Source organism: Canis lupus, chromosome 9, assembly GCF_011100685.1.
Source record: "Canis lupus familiaris isolate Mischka breed German Shepherd chromosome 9, alternate assembly UU_Cfam_GSD_1.0, whole genome shotgun sequence".
Classification (NCBI taxonomy): domain Eukaryota; kingdom Metazoa; phylum Chordata; class Mammalia; order Carnivora; family Canidae; genus Canis; species Canis lupus.
The window spans coordinates 44,196,940-44,217,987 of record NC_049230.1 but is presented as its reverse complement, the minus strand read 5'-3'; the positions used below and the strand labels follow the sequence as shown (position 1 = coordinate 44,217,987).

General features: G+C 44.9%; 1 protein-coding gene and 1 long non-coding RNA gene across 3 annotated transcripts in view; one reads left to right on the top strand and one right to left on the bottom strand.

Annotated features, from left to right (window-relative positions):
* The first annotated feature begins 813 nt into the window (after positions 1-813).
* The window catches only part of SLC6A4 (solute carrier family 6 member 4), a 22,754-nt gene continuing 2,519 nt past the window's right edge, over positions 814-21,048 (top strand). Inside the window, 12 exon segments of the mRNA NM_001110771.1 lie at positions 814-1,156; positions 3,485-3,619; positions 4,562-4,781; positions 5,553-5,691; positions 6,269-6,403; positions 6,723-6,826; positions 7,892-8,019; positions 9,056-9,168; positions 10,018-10,149; positions 11,194-11,293; positions 13,181-13,281; positions 16,969-17,136. Coding sequence (NP_001104241.1) covers positions 814-1,156; positions 3,485-3,619; positions 4,562-4,781; positions 5,553-5,691; positions 6,269-6,403; positions 6,723-6,826; positions 7,892-8,019; positions 9,056-9,168; positions 10,018-10,149; positions 11,194-11,293; positions 13,181-13,281; positions 16,969-17,136 — 1,818 coding nt within the window.
* The window catches only part of LOC111097451, a 19,508-nt gene continuing 13,239 nt past the window's right edge, over positions 14,780-21,048 (bottom strand). Inside the window, exons 3-4 of one of the 2 annotated variants that reach the window (XR_005364738.1) lie at positions 20,727-20,810; positions 14,780-16,063 (exon numbers count right to left, since the gene is read on the bottom strand). This is a non-coding gene — a long non-coding RNA (uncharacterized LOC111097451). The remainder of the gene's footprint in view (positions 16,064-20,726; positions 20,811-21,048) is intronic. The other variant, XR_005364737.1, reaches the window with a different exon arrangement.

Here is a 21,048-nt window from a genome sequence, read left to right as displayed (position 1 = left end):
ACCATGCGGACGCGGCTCCGCGAAGCACAGATGGACTGGACGTGGCCAGAAGCAGCTAGAATCTCTAAGAGCTGGACCACAGGAAGAATGGAAAAGTCCACAGCTAAGGAGCTAGGGGTGCCTCCCCAAAGGTGGCCTTTTCACCTCATGCCTTTACTCTTTTCCTTTTAAAGTCACACCTATAATTTATGTAAAATATAGCTCATGCTCAGCTTAAATGGTAGTAAGGATTGTCCTAATAATCTATTTGCAAGTAGAAACTGCTTCTTTCGTTGTTTCTTCACCCACCCTCTGCATAGCATTCAGGACAAGGTAAGTGCTCTGCAAGGTTTTGATGAAGAAAGCCCTCTTCTTACCCTCTTCCAAGTTACTGGTAAACTCCAGAATGCAATTCCAGTCCCTCTAAGTGAAGTCAGTACTTTGTTCTTAAACAGAGCTGATGCAAGACCTGGGTGATTTGCTGTCTTTGGTTTGTTGTTTTGGTTTTTCCTTTGTGAATGACTTGTGATTTGATACCTCATACAGGTTGAAAACTGTAGTTGATTTTATTGACTGCTATATAGCAAATAAGAGGTTTCACTCCTGATGGATGCATTTGTAATCCCATTAATTAATGTAGTTTAAGATGTCTTTTGAATTAATACCAAAGACAAGTAAAATGCGTAACTCTGTTCTCCCTTCATTGTGTGCCTTTCCAACAGAGCTGTCGATCCCATTGAAATAAAGCTCTGAGGAGATCCACAGATCTGAGCCCTGAGAATTCAGTTTGGATCCTCAGCAGATGGGTGTCAGTATCATCTCCTAGCCAGCAGGATGGAAACCACAGCCTTAAATTCCCAGAAGGAGCTATCAGCATGTAAGGATAAAGAAGACTGTCAGGAAAATGGAGTTCTACAGCAGGGTGTCCCTGTCCCCGAGGATAAGGTGGAGTCTGGCCAAATCTCCAGTGGGTACTCAGCAGTTCCAAGCCCTGGTGCAGGAGATGACCCTCAGCACTCCATTCCAGCTGCCACCACAGCCCTAGTGGCCGAAGTTCATCAAGGGGAACGAGAGGCCTGGGGCAAGAAGATGGATTTCCTCCTGTCGGTCATTGGCTATGCCGTGGACCTGGGCAACGTCTGGCGCTTCCCCTACATATGTTACCAGAATGGAGGGGGTCAGTATCGGGGGTGCAGAGGCTCTGACCCAGGGATGGTCTGTAGATCCTCTTGGGAGGCCAGAGCAGTGATCATGTCTCTTCAGTCTTACCTAACTGATGAGTCTGGGAACCTGATTGCTTAGACTTCCAGGCTGGTCCAAAAAACAAATCCCCAGAAGTCAAATGTTAGGTTAGCATGTCTGAGGCTCTCTGAGTTATGAAGTTGGATAAAGCTCTCCCAAACCTGCCCTCACCAGATTTTCAGCATCCTTAGTGCTTTGTGGAAGAGCCCCCTTCTCATCCCTGCATTATCCAAGCTCTGCTCTCACAGCAAGAGAATGGCCATCAGCACTGTGCATGTTCTGCTCAGCAGAGTCCAGAGAGGTTACATCTGTGTAAGGATAAATTGGGAAGTGGCTCTGGAGTCCCAGACCCTCCCGGGCGTTTGGACTTGTGTGTGGTCAGAGAAGGGCGTCAGCTTAGGTTCAGTCTTGAGCTGGAACCTGAGCATGATCTAGAGCTGAACCCAGCCACAGCCTGGCATTAATGATAACCCCAAACCATCCACTGAATCTGCCTCATGTCTCCTACAAGGGTGCTAAATTTTTGAGGCGAGAGACTATTTTATATTCCTCCTTTTTTTTTTAAGATTTTATTTATTTAATCATGAAAGACAGAGAGGGGGGGGGGGGCACAGGCAGAGGGAGAAGCAGGCTCCATGCAGGGAGCCCGACATGGGACTCGATCCTGGGTCTCCAGGATCACGCCCTGGGCTGAAGGCGGTGCTAAACCGCTGAGCCACCGGGGCTGCCCCATATTCCTCTTTCTACCCTTAACGCCTTCAGAGCAGTTAACTTTGTAGATTATCAAAAAGAGCAGTTGACTATAGGCATGGCAATGGGAGCTGCAGAGAGTAGAATGGAGAGGAGGGAGTAGGTATGGGGCCTTTGCATTGACATTGGACTTGCTATCAAAATGGGAAAAAGGACAAGAAGTGGAAGTCAAATCAGTCAATATTTATTTTGACAGAAGCTCTGGCAACTCATTTGGGAGGGCAGCTAAAATGAAATTTGGGAAAGAATTCATTAGTGTCCTCATTTCCTCGATGGCATGATGCAGAGTTGCCTGGATTTGCTGCATTTTTAAAGAACCTTGGTCCATGTGAAGGCAAAGGCAGCTCCAGGAGGCCTGGGAAGCTCAGCCCTCCTTGCCGGGAAGGAGCAGAAGTTACCACTAGCCTAGGAGGGCTCACATTTTGCTTGAGCATTTTATAAGGGGCTGGGGGTACTGGTGATGTTTCTCCCACCCTCATTCCCCACTATAAAGCCAGTCAAGCAGATCCATTGGACAGATGCCACCATGAAAACACAACATGGTTCTTATTCTCAAGCCAGATGTTGTCAGGGTGTTTGCAAGTGAGGTGGGAACTTTCTGAGTTGCACTGCCTTCTGGGTTCAAATTTAGCGGTGAAAATCACAGCTGACCCACCCTTTGGGCTAAAACTCAGGCAGCAGGTGAGCAATTCCCACTTTGGTGTTTCCAAATTCTGTCTCAGCCATGAGAGCCAGGGGACACCAGCATCTCCAGTGACGCAGCAGCTCCGCACTTCCTCATTCTGTGGCAAACTGACCATTTCAGCCACATCTGCAAAGGGTGGTTAAAGAGGGGAGCATTCTGGCTTAGTGGGATTGTGGGAATATAGCCAAATATCAGTAATAAGTGTCTGGAGCCAGGGATGTTACGGATGAACAAAGATAAGAATTCAGGGACTTGTAGATTATTGCAGCGATCATGCAGGTTGTCATAGGTGATCTGTCCTAAGGGTCTCAAACTCTGGCTGTGTTAGAATCACTTGGGCAGCTTAAAAATTACCTTTATACACCCATCCCTGGAACTTCTGCTTCAGGGAGTCTGGGTGGATGTGCGTTCTTAAACTCACCACCAGTGATTCCTGTGTGTGGCTGGTGTGGGGAGGCTCAGCCCACCTCAATCCTGTCATTTCATGCTCCCATGACAGGTTCAGGGAGGGGTGGTGACCAGGGTCCGCTGGGTGGTTAGAAGCACAACCCATTCCAGGGCCTGGTCTGTTGATCCCAAATCCAGCTTTCTTTCCATGTACTCTCTGGCTCCTTCGTTTACTCTCTGAAACCCCTCTTTGACCGTGGAGTTCTGGCAAAGCACTAAGACCAGGGGCACCGTGTGAGGTCATTCAACACAGGGTAGCTTTGTGATACTTGAGTGTCAGATGGCCCTGTGAATCTTGGCATGACCTCTGGTGTCCAGATCAGTTGGGCTGTTCTGGGGCAGATGTGGGCAGGGGGTGAAATTGTCTTTCATCTACCTCAGGGGCATTCCTTCTCCCCTACACTATCATGGCCATTTTTGGGGGGATCCCGCTGTTCTACATGGAGCTCGCGCTGGGCCAGTACCACCGAAATGGATGCATTTCAATATGGAGGAAAATCTGCCCGATTTTCAAAGGTAACTGAAAGGCTTGCTGGGTGGGTAGGTGAGTGCATCCTGCAGGGAAGGTGATTTCCGTCCATGTGTGGGAGCCAGGACCTTCTTCTGGAATCAGGCCTTAAGGTATCTCTGGGAAATAATTGAGTAATTAAGTTTTTTTTTTTTTTTTTGAGTAATTAAGTTTTTGACTGCTCAAGTGGCATGAAATTGTTAAAAGGAAATAGAATAAATGACAATTAAAAGTAAACCTGGGGCACTTGGCTGGTAGAGCAAGCAACTCTTGATCTCGGGGTCATGAGTTCGAGCCCCACATTGGTTGTAGAGATGACTAAAAAAAAGAAACTTAAAAAAATAATAGAAGTAAGATAAGCATTAAAAAATAAAAGTAAACTCAATAGAGTCCTATAAATATAGAGGATAAACTGGTGGTTGCCAGAGGGAAGGAGGTGGTGGATGGGCGGAATGGGTGAAGGGGGTGAGAGGTATGGGCTTCCAGTTATGGGATGAATCAGTCACGGGGATGAAAGGCACGGCCCAGGGAATAGAGGCAGTGGTGTTTGTAATGTCGTGTGGTGACCGATGACAGCTACGCTTGTGGTGAGCAGAGCATAACGTGTAGATTGTCTATCTGTGTTGTACACCAGAAACTAATGTAACATTGTGTGTCAACTATATTCAAATAAAAATATTTTTTAAAGCAACCAAACTAGAAAAAGTTTAAAGCATTAACAGCACATGCACTTGCACACACACACACACACACACACACACTTATTTTGTCAAACGTGTAATCTTACAAATACATCTAAGGAATTTACCACATTGCCACCTGCCCACCATCTCCCAGGTCTTGGGGGACGTGGCGAATGGCAGCCCCTCCCCCCCCTCACCTGAGCTGCAGGGCCCTCCAAGGCCCAGGCCGCCCTGTAAACGTGGCCTACCGCCCCCTCCCTTTCCCAGGGATCGGTTATGCCATCTGCATCATTGCCTTCTACATTGCCTCCTACTACAACACCATCATGGCCTGGGCACTCTACTACCTCATTTCGTCCTTCACGGACCAGCTGCCCTGGACCAGCTGCAAGAACTCCTGGAACACTGGCAACTGCACCAACTACTTTTCCGGGGACAACATCACCTGGACGCCCCACTCAACATCCCCTGCAGAAGAATTTTACATGTAAGTGAGGGGGTGGTCTGTTAGGTGCAGGTCACACCCCTGGGACTTGGCTTCCGAGGAAGGAGGCAGAGGCTCTTTATCTCTTTCCAGATTTATGAGAAATGCAACTCTGAGGGCAAGGGAAGTAAATGAAAGAGAGGGAGCAGCAAGGCCAGCCCCAGGCAGATTTGGAGCCAGGGGGACTCTACCTTGGGTGCTCCCTAATATGGCCTTCTGTGTTGTCCCCCTCCTTTCCAGCATGGCAGGCCAGGTTGCCCCAGTGTGCCCAAGTCCATCCCTTTTTGCACATTCTGAAATTACTCCTTGTGTCAGAAGCACCTTCTTCCTGGACCCCACTCTCAGCCACTTGTCATGGAATCAAAGCCTCCCACTGCTTCAGTAGTTGGAAACTATTCAGAGAGTTTCTAGTATCATGTGTTCACTTCACAAGTGGGACCTACCCTTTGGAGTAGGTAGTACTCTTTAATGCCAGAATTTCTGGCAGCTGAAGCCCAAGAGAGAGTAATTTTGAGGTGGGAAGGGACCCACCTGCACACCCAGCCAGGAAAGGAGATGCCTGAAAGTCCGCCTTGGGAGCTGAGTGCTCCTCCCGGGGTTTGTGGGCCAATTGTGGCACCCTGTGCCTCAAGATGGGCAGAGCCAGGAGTTCCTAAGGCTGGTCCTTGTAGGGCGATGTCCGCTTCTTCTGGCACCTGCCGGAACTGTCACAGACCACCAGCTCAGCGTGCTGCTCAGGCCATCTCACAGACCTTTTTTTCTCACTCACTCCAGGCGCCACGTCCTGCAGCTCCATCGGTCTAATGGACTTCAGGACCTGGGTGGCATCAGCTGGCAGCTCACCCTCTGCATCATGCTGATCTTCGTTGTTATCTACTTCAGTATCTGGAAAGGTGTCAAAACATCTGGCAAGGTGAGGAGGACTCTGGCTGTGGATCCAGGCCTGCCAAGGGGTCCCAGAGGATTCAAATTCAGAACTCAGTATCCTGGACAGCCACAGACAGAGGGACATTGTTTCCTTCAACACCAAACACGATTCATGATTCACAATTCATTTGGTTTCTCTTTACCAAATCTGTTCAAAAATTCTAGAAATGGGCCAATCCCAAGAACCATTGTGTGATTTTTTTAAAAAAAATTCCTTTAACCTATCTGTGGTGTCACAATTAATAAAAATGGCAATAATTTATTGAAAACCCATGATGGGCCATGATCAGTGCGTTATTGATCACTGGCTACTTCATTATCTTTTGCTGGGTGTTTTCCCATATTACAGGTGGGAAGTGGGTTTAGAGGTGATAGTACTAGCAAGCTGTGCACCAGATCCCTGTCTGGTTCAAAAGGCTCTGATATTTCAGCCATGTCACCCTGCCTCCTATAGTTACAGAAAAGGAGAGGTGTGTCTCTTTTCTAGGATGTTTTCAAGAATGAAAGACACCAACATCTATCTACCTGCTGACAACCTGTGTTTCTACTCCCTTCCTTTACAGGTGGTATGGGTGACAGCCACCTTCCCTTATATCATCCTTTCTGTCCTGCTGGTAAGGGGGGCCACCCTCCCTGGAGCCTGGAGGGGTGTTCTCTTCTACTTGAAACCCAACTGGCAGAAACTCCTGGAGACAGGGGTAAGATGATGAGGAAAACGATGTGCACCTGTCTGTCATTTTACCAAATGAAGCTCAATAGGGACAACTGAAATTTAGGTTCAGTGGCAAGTTTGCAATAATGTTATAAATCAGAAATGCAAGCATGAAAAGTACAGTCAAGGCCAGGGAATTGGTTTATGCCAAAACGTGAGGAAGAGAAATCACATTTGTTTGCACTTGGTATGTGGCTGCCCCTGGAAGGAGCTTGAAACCTGGTTTTTCACTTTGCATGGAGCCACATGGAGGGGAGAGCGCTGGCCCTGGCTCAGTTCTTACCCTTACGTCTCCTGCCTTCCAGGTGTGGGTGGATGCTGCTGCTCAGATCTTCTTCTCTCTTGGTCCTGGCTTTGGGGTTTTACTGGCTTTTGCTAGCTACAACAAATTCAACAACAATTGTTACCAGTGAGTATCTGGGGCTCCCCAAGCAAAGCTTGAATGTAGGGTGAGCATAGTCAGCTGGCCCGGAGGAAGGCAACCGAACTTATGGCCTCAAACTCGGCTGGGCTTAGGTGTACCACAGGTCCTTGACCAGCTGCACCATGGCCAGAGCACCCACCTAGTCCATAGCCTCACCCAGGCCATTCAGAGATTGAGAGGGGCCCCAGGCCAATTCCATTTGGTGAGAGTCTCTGTGTATAAAAAAAATTAAATTCCAAAACAGATTTACAAAAATCGCAACATGTTAAATATTTAGATTTCACTTATTAATGTGTTTAACAAAAATTATAATGTGACCATTTATTTATGCACATCTTCACAAAAGTATAATGATTGAGTTATTTTGACCAATGCAAAATGCCATAATTTTTGTGGCAAAATCTCATTTCAGAAATTTTGATGAAATAGGGAGTGTAATACCAATTACAATTTCAATATCACTCATCATCTTTAGAGTTAACTTTGTTTTAATGCTCTATAACAGATGGCAGTGTCCAGCAGTCTAATGGTGCTGTTCACAAGATAATTACAGAATTAATTTTTTCTTAAAAAGTACCCTAATCAATGTGGCATTGCACTGAGACACCAACCTGAAGTTGGATGACAAGGTCTTCTTTTAAAAGTGTCAGGATATCCCTATGGCAGTCTTGTAACCTGTTTGCACATAATGTTTATAGTCTAAATCTGAGGGCTTCATAAATGTGAGGCCAAGGCCCTCAGATGGCCCGACTCCAATCCGGGCCCTGCTTCGGAGAAATTCTTATTTGAAGTCAAGAAATCTGTGTTCCAGTTCACAACAGGACCATCTCTTTAACCAGTCCTGACCTGCGGCTCTCCCCTCCCATGCATGGCGGTAATGGCAGCTGCCAACCAGTCTGAGAGGCAGGGACTGGGAGGAGGGGAGGGGACACCAGGACAGGCCTGAGGTCCCTGCGGGTTCAGCTGGCTCACCCTGCCTTGGCTGGAGACAGATGCTCTTGAGACTCTCTACTTGGAAATGTCTCAGACCACATGGGTTTTCTGCTCTAGAGACGCCCTGGTGACCAGTGTGGTGAACTGTATGACGAGCTTCGTGTCAGGATTTGTCATCTTCACAGTGCTCGGATATATGGCTGAGATGAGGAACGAAGATGTGTCTGAGGTGGCCAAAGATGCAGGTGGGAACTTGGGTTCTCTTTACATGCCTTGCTCTCACTGAGTTGCTTGGCTACTCTTTGGATCCTTACAAATATATATCTTTTGAATTATTTCTAAGTGTTCCTCTAAAAACTTTCCACAGTTTAAGAGAAACTCACTGCCTCTGTGTTTAGCCATGGTGGGGATGGGGCAGCACCCGTGGCATCTGGTTCAAGGGCCTTCAGTACACTATGGGCTTGAAAATATGACTTGGATGAGGGCTTTTAGAACCAGTGGGTTTGGGTCTGGCAATGAGTCCAAGTCTAGTAAGTAAGCAAACGATTACTAATCCTTAGAATTTCCTCTTGCAGAAAAATAAAATGTAGATGACATAGTCCCTCTACTGTATTATGAGGTTTCCATGGAAAAGAAGTAACAGATATTGAAAAAGTGGCAATGGAATCTTGTGGATGGAATCCCAGGGCTTTCTTGCTTCTGTCTTTGGCCTGATGCATAGCTCCAATCATTCCTGTACTCCAAACTAAGGCACCCCTATCTAGCTCATGAGAGATTGAGGACATGTCCCTCACGCTATCAAAAGGGACTTTAAAATAGTGGGAGATCTTTATTCCAAGGACTCTATGACTCTTTTGCAATCAGTTTCACATTTCCTACCATTCTGGAGCTCTGGAGCTAAAGCCATCAGAAAGAGCTAAATGCTATAGGGCTATATCCTGGCCCTGGAAAAAAAAGCTCTGAATTATATGGCAGAAACTCTTATTCCTGTATGCAGCTTTGTTAGTCTTAGGGTCTTGGGTTTGTTTCTCTTTCCCCCATTGATTGAGGGTTCACAATTTTCAAGATGATACTATTCCCTCCTGGCCTTGCATGATATTGGGATGGGCAGGTGGAATGGTGTGGAGCGTGAGCAAGAATTTGGTATGTGTTAAAGCCTAATTCATGTGTAAGGCCTTGTGACAAGAATTGTCATTGTTGGTGTGGCTGAGTTTCCCCCTGAGACATCTTTGCAGGGAAGGTGTTGGTGACTACCACCTCCTCTCTCCCGCTCTGTTTCAGGCCCCAGCCTCCTCTTCATCACATATGCAGAAGCCATAGCCAACATGCCAGCATCCACATTCTTTGCTATCATCTTCTTCCTGATGTTGATCACACTGGGCCTGGACAGCACTGTGAGTGAATGGGGAAGGAAACCTGGCTTTTTGGTGGAGATAGGGGAAGAGGAAGCAGGGGAGTGGGAGGAAGGTGGACCTATCCCTCCCATCCCAGCCACCCCAGACATTGGCTACTTCCTCCTGGGGCTCCCTCAGCCCTTTGCTCAGCCCTCACTGTGGTGCTCTTGATCTTTAGTGCATTTAGAGGTTCATTAATGGGCTAATGAGTGAGGTGTCTGCATAGGCCAGGGCTCAGCATATGTGAACTATTATTACTATACCCTGTTCCTTGACCAGATGGCAACAGCCAAAGGCCAGAGCAAAGTCACTCTTGTGTCTCCGTACCCTGCTGTCTCACATTTGTCTCAGCACCTTGTATTTACTTATTAGTGGGGGATGACTTTCAGCTTTGAGCTGGCCTTTCTGGCACAACCAAAGTCTCCCCAAGAGACCTCACATAAAGAAGTCCTATCTAGGGGCTCTGGGTGGCTCAGTCAGTTAAGTGCCTGCCTTTGGCTCGGGTCGTGATCTCAGGGTTCTGGGATTGAGCCCCATGTCTGGCCCCATGCTCAGCAGAGGGTCTGTTTCTCCCTCTGCCCCACACTCTGCTTGTGTGCTTTCTCTCAAACAAATAAATAAAATATTTTTTAAAAAGGAAGTCCTGTCCAGGTACTATATTTTCTTTCCTTGATATCCTTAGGGCTGGGTTCTAAATGACATTGTAAAACAGGGTGGTATATTTCCAGTGAGGGCCGGTGTAGAAGGGGATCTACTCATGACCAGCAACTCTCTCTCCTGTTTGTTGTCCTTAAAGGTAACAGACTTGTCCCCAGCCCTCCCTTGTGATTGCTTGTGTGTCCCTTTCAGTTTGCAGGCTTGGAGGGGGTGATCACAGCTGTGCTAGATGAGTTTCCACACATCTGGTCCAAGCGCCGGGAGTGGTTTGTGCTTTGTGTGGTCATTACCTGCTTCTTTGGATCCCTGGTCACCCTGACCTTTGTGAGTACCACAATTCTCAGCTTTGCACAGCCTCCCCTGGGCAGCAGAACACTGCAAGAACCTGTTCCTTTCCTCCCATCCTATATGGTGCCCTGAGGCCATATAAGGGGCCAAAGTAAGAGGGGTTGACACTGCTGTTAAAATATCACCAGGGACCAGAAGAGCAATGGTTTCTGGCAGCATCTGTTGGTAGAATCTGTGCATGTAACTGAAGGTCTTAGCATTTTACAGGAGACTCAACTAGATTTCAGGCTTGACAGAGTATCTGGAGAAATAAGATTTGCTTCTCGGCTTTCATGGGATTATTGCCCTGATGTCCTAATATGCAGAATATCTGAAGGCTGGCATCTCATGCTTGTAATGTCACTTTGTCTCCTCCAGAGAATTTGCAGTGGTGAAGAAGTCAGACCATCTCCCATGATTTTTTATTTTTATTATTTTTTTATTTTTTTGTAGCTGAGGCAAATACTGTAAAACAGAATCTGATAGAACCCGCAGGCATCCTAGGCTTGTGTCCTCCTGACTCAGGATAGATTTTGAAGACATGCATCTTCAAGCCATCATCCCAATGGCTCTGGAGCTTCAGCAGGTGGTGGGGGGGAGGGTTGGGGAAGCTGAGGAGGACCCAAGGAATTGGTGAGTTAAGACAGAAGGTGATACCAGGACCATTGTGCTCAGTGTGTCTGGTATTGTGTGAACTCTCCCAGGTTCAGTCTCCAGGGACCAGGATTCTTTAGGGTAGAGTACACAGTAAGTGTTCAGTAAATTGAAAGTTGAAAACAGATCCAGGGGTTCTTTTGAGTCTGTCTCTTAAAGCTTAGTGGGAGAGGAAACAGGGAGAGAGTGCTCCATAGGACAGGAAGAGACATCTGATGGAGTGAAATCTGGCCCACACTGCAAGGGCCTAAGAGGCAGGCTCTAGGGTATTTATATTAGGTCTAATGCAGGAATTATCCTAAGTTAAGAACCTGCTTTTGGCTTTCATCATAAAGAGGAGGTAGTGCCTCAGAAGGTACTTAATCAGGTTTGTGATCTCATTTCCAGGGCGGGGCATACGTGGTGAAGCTGCTGGAGGAGTACGCCACAGGGCCCGCAGTGCTCACCGTTGCACTTATAGAGGCAGTTGCTGTGTATTGGTTTTATGGTAAGATGCTTCCTTCCGCCAGTCATGAGCCTTTCTACACCAGCTTGTAGCCGCCAGAATAAAGAAGGGCAGATTTCATCAAAGAAAGCCAGAGCGGGGTACAAGATGTCACCTGCCTGGGGGTCTGTAAAACCACCCCAGCAGAGTGCCTGCTTCAGAAACAGGTCACCTTTTCCTTCACGCTCTACCACAAATTCGCCTTACTTGTGGAAAGACATTTTTTTTCCTTCTGAGTTTAAATGTTCACCCAGCAGAGATAGGCTGAAGTAATTCCATATAGCTCATCTGTAGTGGATGCTTAAAATATTGATTGGCTCTAAGAATTGCAGACAACAAAGAAATAGTGCAAAGTGAATGCATTTGTTAGAGTGTACAATATACTACTACTTTATAGAGTTGGCCGCCAATTTAAATTTTGTAAGAAAGAGCCCCTCCGCAAAGCCTTGAGATAGAGTTTAGGAGATTATCTTCCAGGGAAGAGGCAGGAATGTTCCTGTTTGCATTATCTGCTTTGGTAGAATCTCCAGTTCACCTCCTATGAGCCTGGGATGGAATCTGATAAGGTTGACACTAGCAGGAGCACAGAGAGTGAGCTAACGTGGGTCTGTTGGCAGGGGGTCCCAAGAATCCGTGGGTGAGGATGGGGATGACCCAGGCAATTGAAACGAAGAGAGCCAGGTTCAGGGGCTCCTGGCTGGTTCAGTCTGTAGAGCATGTGACTCTTGATCTCAGGCTTATAAATTCAAGTCCCACAATGGGTGTAGAGATTACTTAAAAAATAAATAGATAAAATCTGAAAGAAGAAGAGAGAAAGAAGAAAGAAAGAAAGAAAGAAAGAAAGAAAGAAAGAAAGAAAGAAAGAAAGAAAGAAAATAGAAAAGAAAAGAAAAGAAAAGAAAAGAAAAAGAAAGAAAAACCAGGCTTGGAGATACCTCTCTTCATCTTTAAAATCAAGAAGTGATTATTTCATTCTGAAAATGTATTGATTTTTCCTAGTTTCTATGGTAATAAAACAGCGTTAGCATGTTTGCCATTATACATAATATGAAGAAGGGGAGGCCCCATATTCTGAGTTGCACATGGGCCCAGTTTTTAAAAAAAGAATTCCTCCCTACCTTCTCAGTGATGAGGACAGAGTTCAGAGTATGTGCATCGCTGTGGACCTCGCGGTGCTGGACTCTCAGGGAAGCAGCTGCAGCCTAGTCTTCCCTTCCCAATCTCTCACCAGTCAGGAGTTCTCAGTTCTCTCCTTCACATACTCTTTATAGAAGAACCTTGGTCTTGATCCGGCATATGAATGGTCAATATGTGGTTAAAATTTTATCTTGAAAGTTTCCAGTGTTGGGTCAGTCTCTTGTCAAGTGGGCTCACAATTCCTAGATAAAATTCAACTTTCTGGGATACCTGGGTGGTTCAGTGGTTGAGCGTCTGCCTTTGGCTCAGGGTGTGATCCTGGGGTCCTGGGATTGAGTCCTACACTGGGCTCCCTGCAGGGAGCCTGCTTCTCCCTCTGCCTGTGTTTCTGCCTCTCTATGTGTCTCTCTTGAAAAAATAAATAAAATCTTTTTCTAAAAATTCAACTTTATTTTCTGCAGTAACAATAAAATCAAACGTGTGCTGAGATCTTAGAAAGGCAGTGTGGGCACCAGGAGGGGGCTTTGGGTCCCTGCCCAAATGTCCACCCAGCCCCCACTCTATGTAGACAGAACATTGCTTGTATCAGGTGCAGTTGTGTAACGAGTCCGCCGTCTCAACTTCAGAGCAGATTGGTGCCCCTGAGCCCAGCTGAGGAGGAATTCCAGAGCTGCTAACTGTTTCTGAGAATCAAGGGGTAAGACGGGCCATGTCCTCCCTCAGTCAATCTCTTTCTCTTGCGCGTGATTTTAGGCATCACTCAGTTCTGCAGTGACGTGAAGGAAATGCTTGGCTTCAGCCCTGGATGGTTCTGGAGGATCTGCTGGGTAGCCATCAGCCCTCTGTTTCTCCTGGTGAGTGGTCGTTTCCCTCTCCTTCTGGCTCTGAAGAGTCACCCAAACACTTATAAAAAGTAAATTGTATTGAGGTGTAACGTACACAGAAAAGTGTATAAATCTTAAGTGTGAGTCTATATGGAGTTTTATAAATCAAGCACACTTTTGCAGCAAAAACCATGCTAAGAAATAAAAGCATGACCTGCGCTTCTGAAACCCCATTGACGACCCCTCCGAGTCACTGCCCTCCCCATGCTTCCCACCTCTTCTGATTCCCAGCACCACGAAAGGGTAGGCTGGGCTTGAGTCCCTGCTGCATGTGTCACATCACTCCCCAGCTCAGTGATAATGATAAATAACACTTATTGAATATGCACTGCCAGGCCAGACTTTGTGCTAAACTTACACTCATTGCTCTATTAATCCTTACAATTCTGTGAACAATTCTTCCTAACACCCCATTTTACAGTTAAGGAAATTGAAGTCTAAAGGGTCCCAGGTCACATGACAAGTAGGACCTTTTCAAGACCTGGGAAGGATTTACTGAGCTTCGCTTTCGAATGCCCTAGGAGTGGTCCTTATAATTTCTTATTCATTCTCTTATCCCTCACACAAAAGTCCTCAAGCATAGGCCTAAGTCAAAAGTAGAATCTTTTTGTTGACAAAGGACTCTGGGTGAGAACGTTCAGTTCTAAGTGTTGCCTATTTGTCAAGACATGATCAGCTGTCCCTACCCCTTGCAGCATGCTCCTCTGCCTTCCTTCTGGTATCCTTCTGAAGGAGACACTTGCCCCAGGGTGGCTAAGTGTCCCGGACTTGGCCTGGTAGTTCCTATTACAAGTTCCCTGGTGCTTTTAGGTAGATTAAAAACACATGTATATTTTTCTTTCAAATTTTTATTTAAATTCTAGTTAGTTAACATATGCTTTAATATTTAGTAGAGTAGAATTTAGTTATTTTATTTTTTGAAAGATTTTATTTATTTATCCATGAGAGACACAGAGAGAGGGGCAGAGACACAGGCAGAGGGAGAAGCAGGCTCCCTGTGGGGAGCCCGATGCGGGACCCAATCCCAGGACCCCAGGATCACGACCTGAGCCGAAGGCAGATGCTTAACCACTGAGCCACCCAGGCATCCCAGTAGAGTAGAATTTAGTGGTTCATCACTTACGTACAACACCCAGTGCTCATCACATCACATTGTGCCCTCCTTAATGCCCATCACCCAGTTACTCTGTCCCACATCCCTCCAGCAGCCCTCAGCTTGTTCCCTATAGTTAAGGGTCTCTTATGGTTTGCTTCCCTTTCTTTCTCTTTTTTCCCCCTTCCGGTGTTTATCTGTTTTGAAAATGTGTATTTTTTTTTTTTTTAAATCGAGAAGTTTGGTTGTTTTCAGTAAGAGGGTTGGCATTGAACCACCTAGTCTGCCATAACTAGAAGCAGAAGTGCTGACATAAATGGATTATTAATTTATATTAATAGCAGTGCTGCTTTTTTTTTTAAAGGATTTTATTTATTTATTCATGAGAGACACAGAGAGAGAGCGAGAGAGGCAGAGACACAGGCAGAGGGAGAAGCATGTGGGACTCGATCCCAGGACTCCGGGATCACAACCTGAGCCGAAGGCAGAGGCTCAACCACTGAGCAACCCAGGTGCCCCAATACCAGTGCTTCTTGATAATCTACTTAAATCCTTTCATTTGTTTTTCAAAGGAAAAGGAGACATTGCATTATTTCCTTGAGGGAAGAAGCTATATCTGTCTGTTTATTTGTGTTTCCCCCACATGGTTGAGGAAACAATGTCCAGGCCTGGGATTTGGGAGAGGCAAGTTAGGCATGCACCACATGTGTCAAATTTAAGGGGGGCCATAAACCTCAGTAATCAGGATAAAGACTATTTTAATATAGTATTTTTTAAAAACCAAAACTAATGCAAAAGAAGTCCCCAGTCAATAGAGTTCAAGATTTTAAATAAACACAAAAATCTGACCCCATACTTGCATGTCTCACCTCACTGACCCTAATCTGGCCCTTTTAGTTCTTGTCTTTTTAAAATGCTGCACTCGCATATTACTTCTTGATTACTGAAATTTACTTAAATGTTATGCCCATGGTGAGTGTCTCTCATGCTCCACGGTCGTTCTGGCTCCAGGCTTTTACTACTTTAATTTCTGCGCACCTCTGGTTGTCTTACAGACTGAGTGAACACTTGGTTTACAGTCAGTGAGTTTCTTTGCTCAGCAAAACTCACGCACAGATTTGTTTCAGGGATATTCACTCATAATCCCTGTGATGTTTGCTTTACTCACTTCCTCTAAAGGCAAATGCTCCAGAGCCCAATTAAGAGGAGGCAAATCTGTCTTCTACTTGTGGGTTTACTGAACCCAGAATCCCTTGCTCTGTGCTTTTTAAGGCTGCTTTTGGTAAACAATGAGTAGCTTACTAAAAATATTCTTTTTCACGGAAGCCAAGCTACAAAGAAAGAAAATACTGTATATGAGCAAGGAGAGGCAAAGAGGTGTACAGGGCAGCACTTACTACTCCCACAAGAGCTTGAGACCTCTGGGAACTGCACTGGATTTCACACACCTACCATCAAGATGAGATGAGCTAGAGAAGGGAGGGCTCCTCACTAAGTCTATCCCATCTTTTCTGTGTTCCTTAGCTGGGTCGAGGTGTGAGTAAATGCGGAGAAAGGTTTGCAATTGGCCAGGTCCTGTTTGGAAAGCTTCCTCCCAGATGTAGGATAATACTGTTGGGAAGATGGATGTGTGTTTAACAACTTCCCATTTTGTTCCTGCTGACAAAGAAAAAAATATATAAGTAGATGTTTAACCACACAATTTACGTTACTGCTTTCTTTATGACTATGAAGTAATACAATAAAATTAAATCAAGAGCCGTAATGATTTTGGTCCAGTAGTTACTAGGCAAAAACTGGTAGTTACACTCTCTCTAGAAACCAAACCAAGGTAAGGAAACTTATAAACCACGGGTTGGGAGCACATCGTGAAATTTTTCTTAGGAGACATTTTCACTTGAATTTTCAAGTAAAAAGTATATTAAGCTGCTTTTTCCTTCCATTATTCCTTTCATGATGAGGGCCTATGGCAGGCAGTCACTCGTTGTTGAGATGGGTCCTGGCTGGGCCATCCTTGTGAAAACCCCAGGCGAAGGCGCTCAGTGCAGAAAAGCAGAGAGCTCAAGAAAAGGACAAAGAGGGAACACACACCCAGGAGTCCACATCCTCTCCAGGTCTTGAGAATCTTAATATCTCTCCTGGACATAGGTAACTTCCATCTGACAGCTGAGAAATGCAGGACAAAATGAAAACAGCTCAGAGAACTGTGAAGCCTTAGGACTGGCAGGAGCCATACAGAGGTCCTCATCCAGTTTGTTCCTCACTGTCTGGTGAGACGGGGCCCAACTACTCTTAATAGATGCCAGTCTCTTCCTTTTTGCCCTGAAGGGGTTGCTTTAACTCCTTGTAAACAACCTTCTGGGCCCTTGGCATCTCCACCTGGCTGTTTTACTGTTACAGCTTGGGCAGAGAAATGAGTGGATTCTATGCACCAATCTAGAATATATCACATTTGGGGAATTTCCTGAAAGGAACTCAGCTTTAGCATTTAGTGTTCATGGTATCAGAACTGTCTGCCAGGATATTGTTATGATTTTTAATGTTTTTTGGCATTTCTGTTTCAGTTCATCATTTGTAGTTTTTTGATGAGCCCACCACAGCTACGACTTTTCCAATATAATTATCCGCAGTGGAGTATCATCCTGGGTTACTGCATAGGAACCTCATCTTTCATCTGCATCCCCACATATATAACTTACCGGCTGGTCACCACTCCAGGGACATTTAAAGAGGTAGGTACTAGTGTGTATGTTCAGACTAGTAATTGTTTGGGGAGAAAAGGATTTTCTTATTCTGCTCTATTTAAAGGAGATAAGTTAACCATGTGAAGTTCACCAGCTGGTTCTCAATCTTATATATTTATATACCAAAACCAATGTGCAGAGCTATAATGGTTGCCACTCATATGAGCCTTAGATGCAGTGGCAAAAGTGTGAGTTGTTATTTGCATGCACCACAGCACACAGGTTGAGGTGTGTATAGCATTCTACACTTATCAGATGACTATTTTGCCTTCTGCTTGCCATTGGGGATGGACATTAGATCTGTAATGTCTGAAGCAATACATATATTTTTTATTAGAGATTTGTTTATTTGAGAGAGAGCCTACGAGCAGTGGGAGGGGCACAGGGAGAGGGAGAGAGAGAATCCTCAAGCAGACTCCCCACTGAGCCCAACACAGGGCTCCATCCCAGGACACCAAGATCATGACCTGAGCTGAAATAAAGAGTCAGCCACCTAACTGACTGAGCCACCCAGATGCCCCTGAAGCAAGACACATATTTTGATTTAAGTGGAGATTATGGTGGAAAATGTCCCTTGTCATTTTTCTAACATCAGTGTGATGAGTGCTATTTTGAAAATCATCATTAAATAAAGATGTTACAGCAATATAATAGTTTTAGCTCAAACCATTGGAATAAAAAAGTCACCATTATAGTAATATTAATACAGTAATGAATAATGTGCTATAAAATTTTCTTATTAAAACCTTATAATTTGTGTAAGATTGTATATTTTCTAAAGCATCTTCATGTAGATTATCTCATTTTGCTATCAGCACCCTTGTGAGGTGGATGGGTAGATATTCTTAGATGTAAGATATTGAGGCTGGGAATAATTTTGCCAAAAGTTCCTTATTTCAACGACTTGTCCAAGGACATAACTATGGGAAGCTCAGAATCCAGGTGCAGTTTTGTTCACTTTTGTCCTCAGGGTATCTATAGTTTATGTAGAAACTTGTACTAGAGGTTCAGGAGCAATGAGTTGCCATTTTTCATCTAGTGCCACCGGGGTTCCCAGTAATGTGGTATTTCATTACTTTGAGAATTGAAAATGCTTGAGTTGTTACTTGTTTGGTTATCTTTCTTGCCATAGCAAAAAGGTTACTGTGGCAGAGGAGCCTAAAGAAGTCTGCAGTTCGGTGCTTTTGTAGATGAGTGCAAAGGTGAAGAGTGGTGTTGGGGAAAGCTAGAAGGGACCTTATCTGTAATGACCTGAGAATGGAAGTGGGCTAGTCTACTGGCTCTTATATGCAAAGCTCAAATGTGAGACCATCCTACTCACCTTCCTAAAACATTTCATAAGAAACATTAAGCAAGGGAATATAAGGCAATTAAACATCAGATCTTTCTCAAAAGAGATGAGTTCATTTCTTTTTCCAAAGAGAAAAACTGAATCCTAGATGAACAGAACTCTGCAAGGAGTTATTTTCTATACTGAAACCAGTCCTATCACAACCTCATTCCTCCCCAAGGGCTTTGGACTCTGGTGTTGCTTGAAATACACACTCAGACCCAGAATCGTTGAATTTGTTCCTTCAAATTGTCCTTTATCATGGTTGTGATGATCCACTAGTTCCATTGATTAAAATCCAGAGGTCGAGGTCAAGGGTGGGAACTCTAGTTACGTTAGTAAATGTCAGTATTCTTCGGTCAGACTACACCTCAAATGCTTATCATCTGTCTTGCAAATTCCCCATTGACTACAGGGAAATGTCACCCAAAGGTGAATAATTAACACAGCTCAGATCCATTAGCAATAGAGTTAAGTAAGGGTGATTGCAGGGTCATCTTTGCCATAAGCCACCATATGGTTTGCAGGAAGCATGATACAGCCAGTCAAGGAAGACTGGTAGAGAAAGGACCTGGTCGAATGGTTTGGCAAGTCACTCACCTTCTCTGGGCCTTAGTTTCTTCATCTATAAAATGTGCTTATTGGACTGGATTACCATTTCTCAAAGTGTTTTTTTATTTTATTTATTTATTCATGAGAAAGAGAGAGAGAGAGAGAGAGAGAGGCAGAGACACAGGCAGAGGGAGAAGCAGGCTCCAAGCAGGGAGCCCGACGTGGGACTCGATCCCAGGTCTCCAGGATCGCACCCCGGCCGAAGGCAGCGCTAAACCGCTGAGCCACCCAGGCTGCCCTCAAAGTGTTTTAAGGAATAAAATATTCTATGGAATATCACTAGGTGTTACTTCTGGGGGAAAAGGTTATGTGGTCAAATATCTTTGAAGAATGGTGGATTAATGCAAGTTACATACGTTTCTTTACTATAGTACTTCTCAAAAGCCTTTATATGCCCCTTTGCACACTTAATCTCTGAGAAAGATAAAACATGTTGGGTTCTTTTGCCAAGCACTCCAAGGAACTATACTTCTTTGTGAATACCAGACTTGATGGTCCATAATTCTATCTATGATAAGAGGGAGGCCTCATAGGAAATTTTGGTATAGTTAAAAAAAAAAAAAAGACAAAGAGAAAGGTAAATTTCTTAAAATCTTTGCACCTTCCAACCATATATAAGGTTGGAGTTTGTGGAATGGTCCACCACTTGCTCACCTGGAATTTGGCAGATATCACATGTACCTATCAGATAAAGGGCTAGTTTCCAAGATCTATAAAGAACTTATTAAACTCAACACCAAAGAAACAAACAATCCAATCATGAAATGGGCAAAAGACATGAACAGAAATCTCACAGAGGAAGACATAGACATGGCCAACATGCATATGAGAAAATGCTCTGCATCACTTGCCATCAGGGAAATACAAATCAAAACCACAATGAGATACCACCTCACACCAGTGAGAATGGGGAAAATTAACAAGGCAGGAAGCAACAAATGTTGGAGAGGATGCGGAGAAAAGGGAACCCTCTTACACTGTTGGTGGGAATGTGAACTGGTGCAGTCACTCTGGAAAACTGTGTGGAGGTTCCTCAAACAGTTAAAAATATACCTGCCCTACGACCCAGCAATTGCACTGTTGGGGATTTACCCCAAAGATACAAATGCAATGAAACGCCGGGACACCTGCACCCCGATGTTTCTAGCAGCAATGGCCACTATAGCCAAACTGTGGAAGGAGCCTCGGTGTCCAACGAAAGATGAATGGATAAAGAAGATGTGGTTTATGTATACAATGGAATATTACTCAGCTATTAGAAATGACAAATACCCACCATTTGCTTCAACGTGGATGGAACTGGAGGGTATTATGCTGAGTGAAGTAAGTCAGTTGGAGAAGGACAAACATTATATGTTCTCATTCATTTGGGGAATATAAATAATAGTGAAAGGGAAAATAAGGGAAGGGAGAAGAAATGGGTGGGAAATATCAGAAAGGGAGACAGAACGTAAAGACTGCTAACTCTGGGAAACGAACTAGGGGTGGTAGAAGGGGAGGAGGGCGGGGGGTGGGAGTGAATGGGTGACGGGCACTGGGTGTTATTCTGTATGTTAGTAAATTGAACACCAATAAAAAAATAAAAATAAAAAAATAAAAAAATAAAAAATAAAAAAAAAAAAGATATCACATGTACCTGCAGCCTGGAAGTCCCAAGTTTGGAGTCATCAGCTGGATTAGGTCTCTGCTGTAGAAACTCCTAGTATACTGCACAAAGACCCTGGGAAGAGGGGCCCTGATAAGTAAGGATTCATGAAGACATCAACGGTGACCTGTTTCTTAGATTATCACCTCTCAAAAGGCCAAGTGGCCTCGCAAATTTTGAGAGCAACGGGAGTCTGGCAGCTGGAATGCTGCCAAAATATGGAAAATAAAAGTGGGCCTGGCATTTTGGGAGATCAGCAGCCAGAAGGGTAGCTGAATGGTGGCTGGGGACTCTGACACAAAAGCCAAAAATT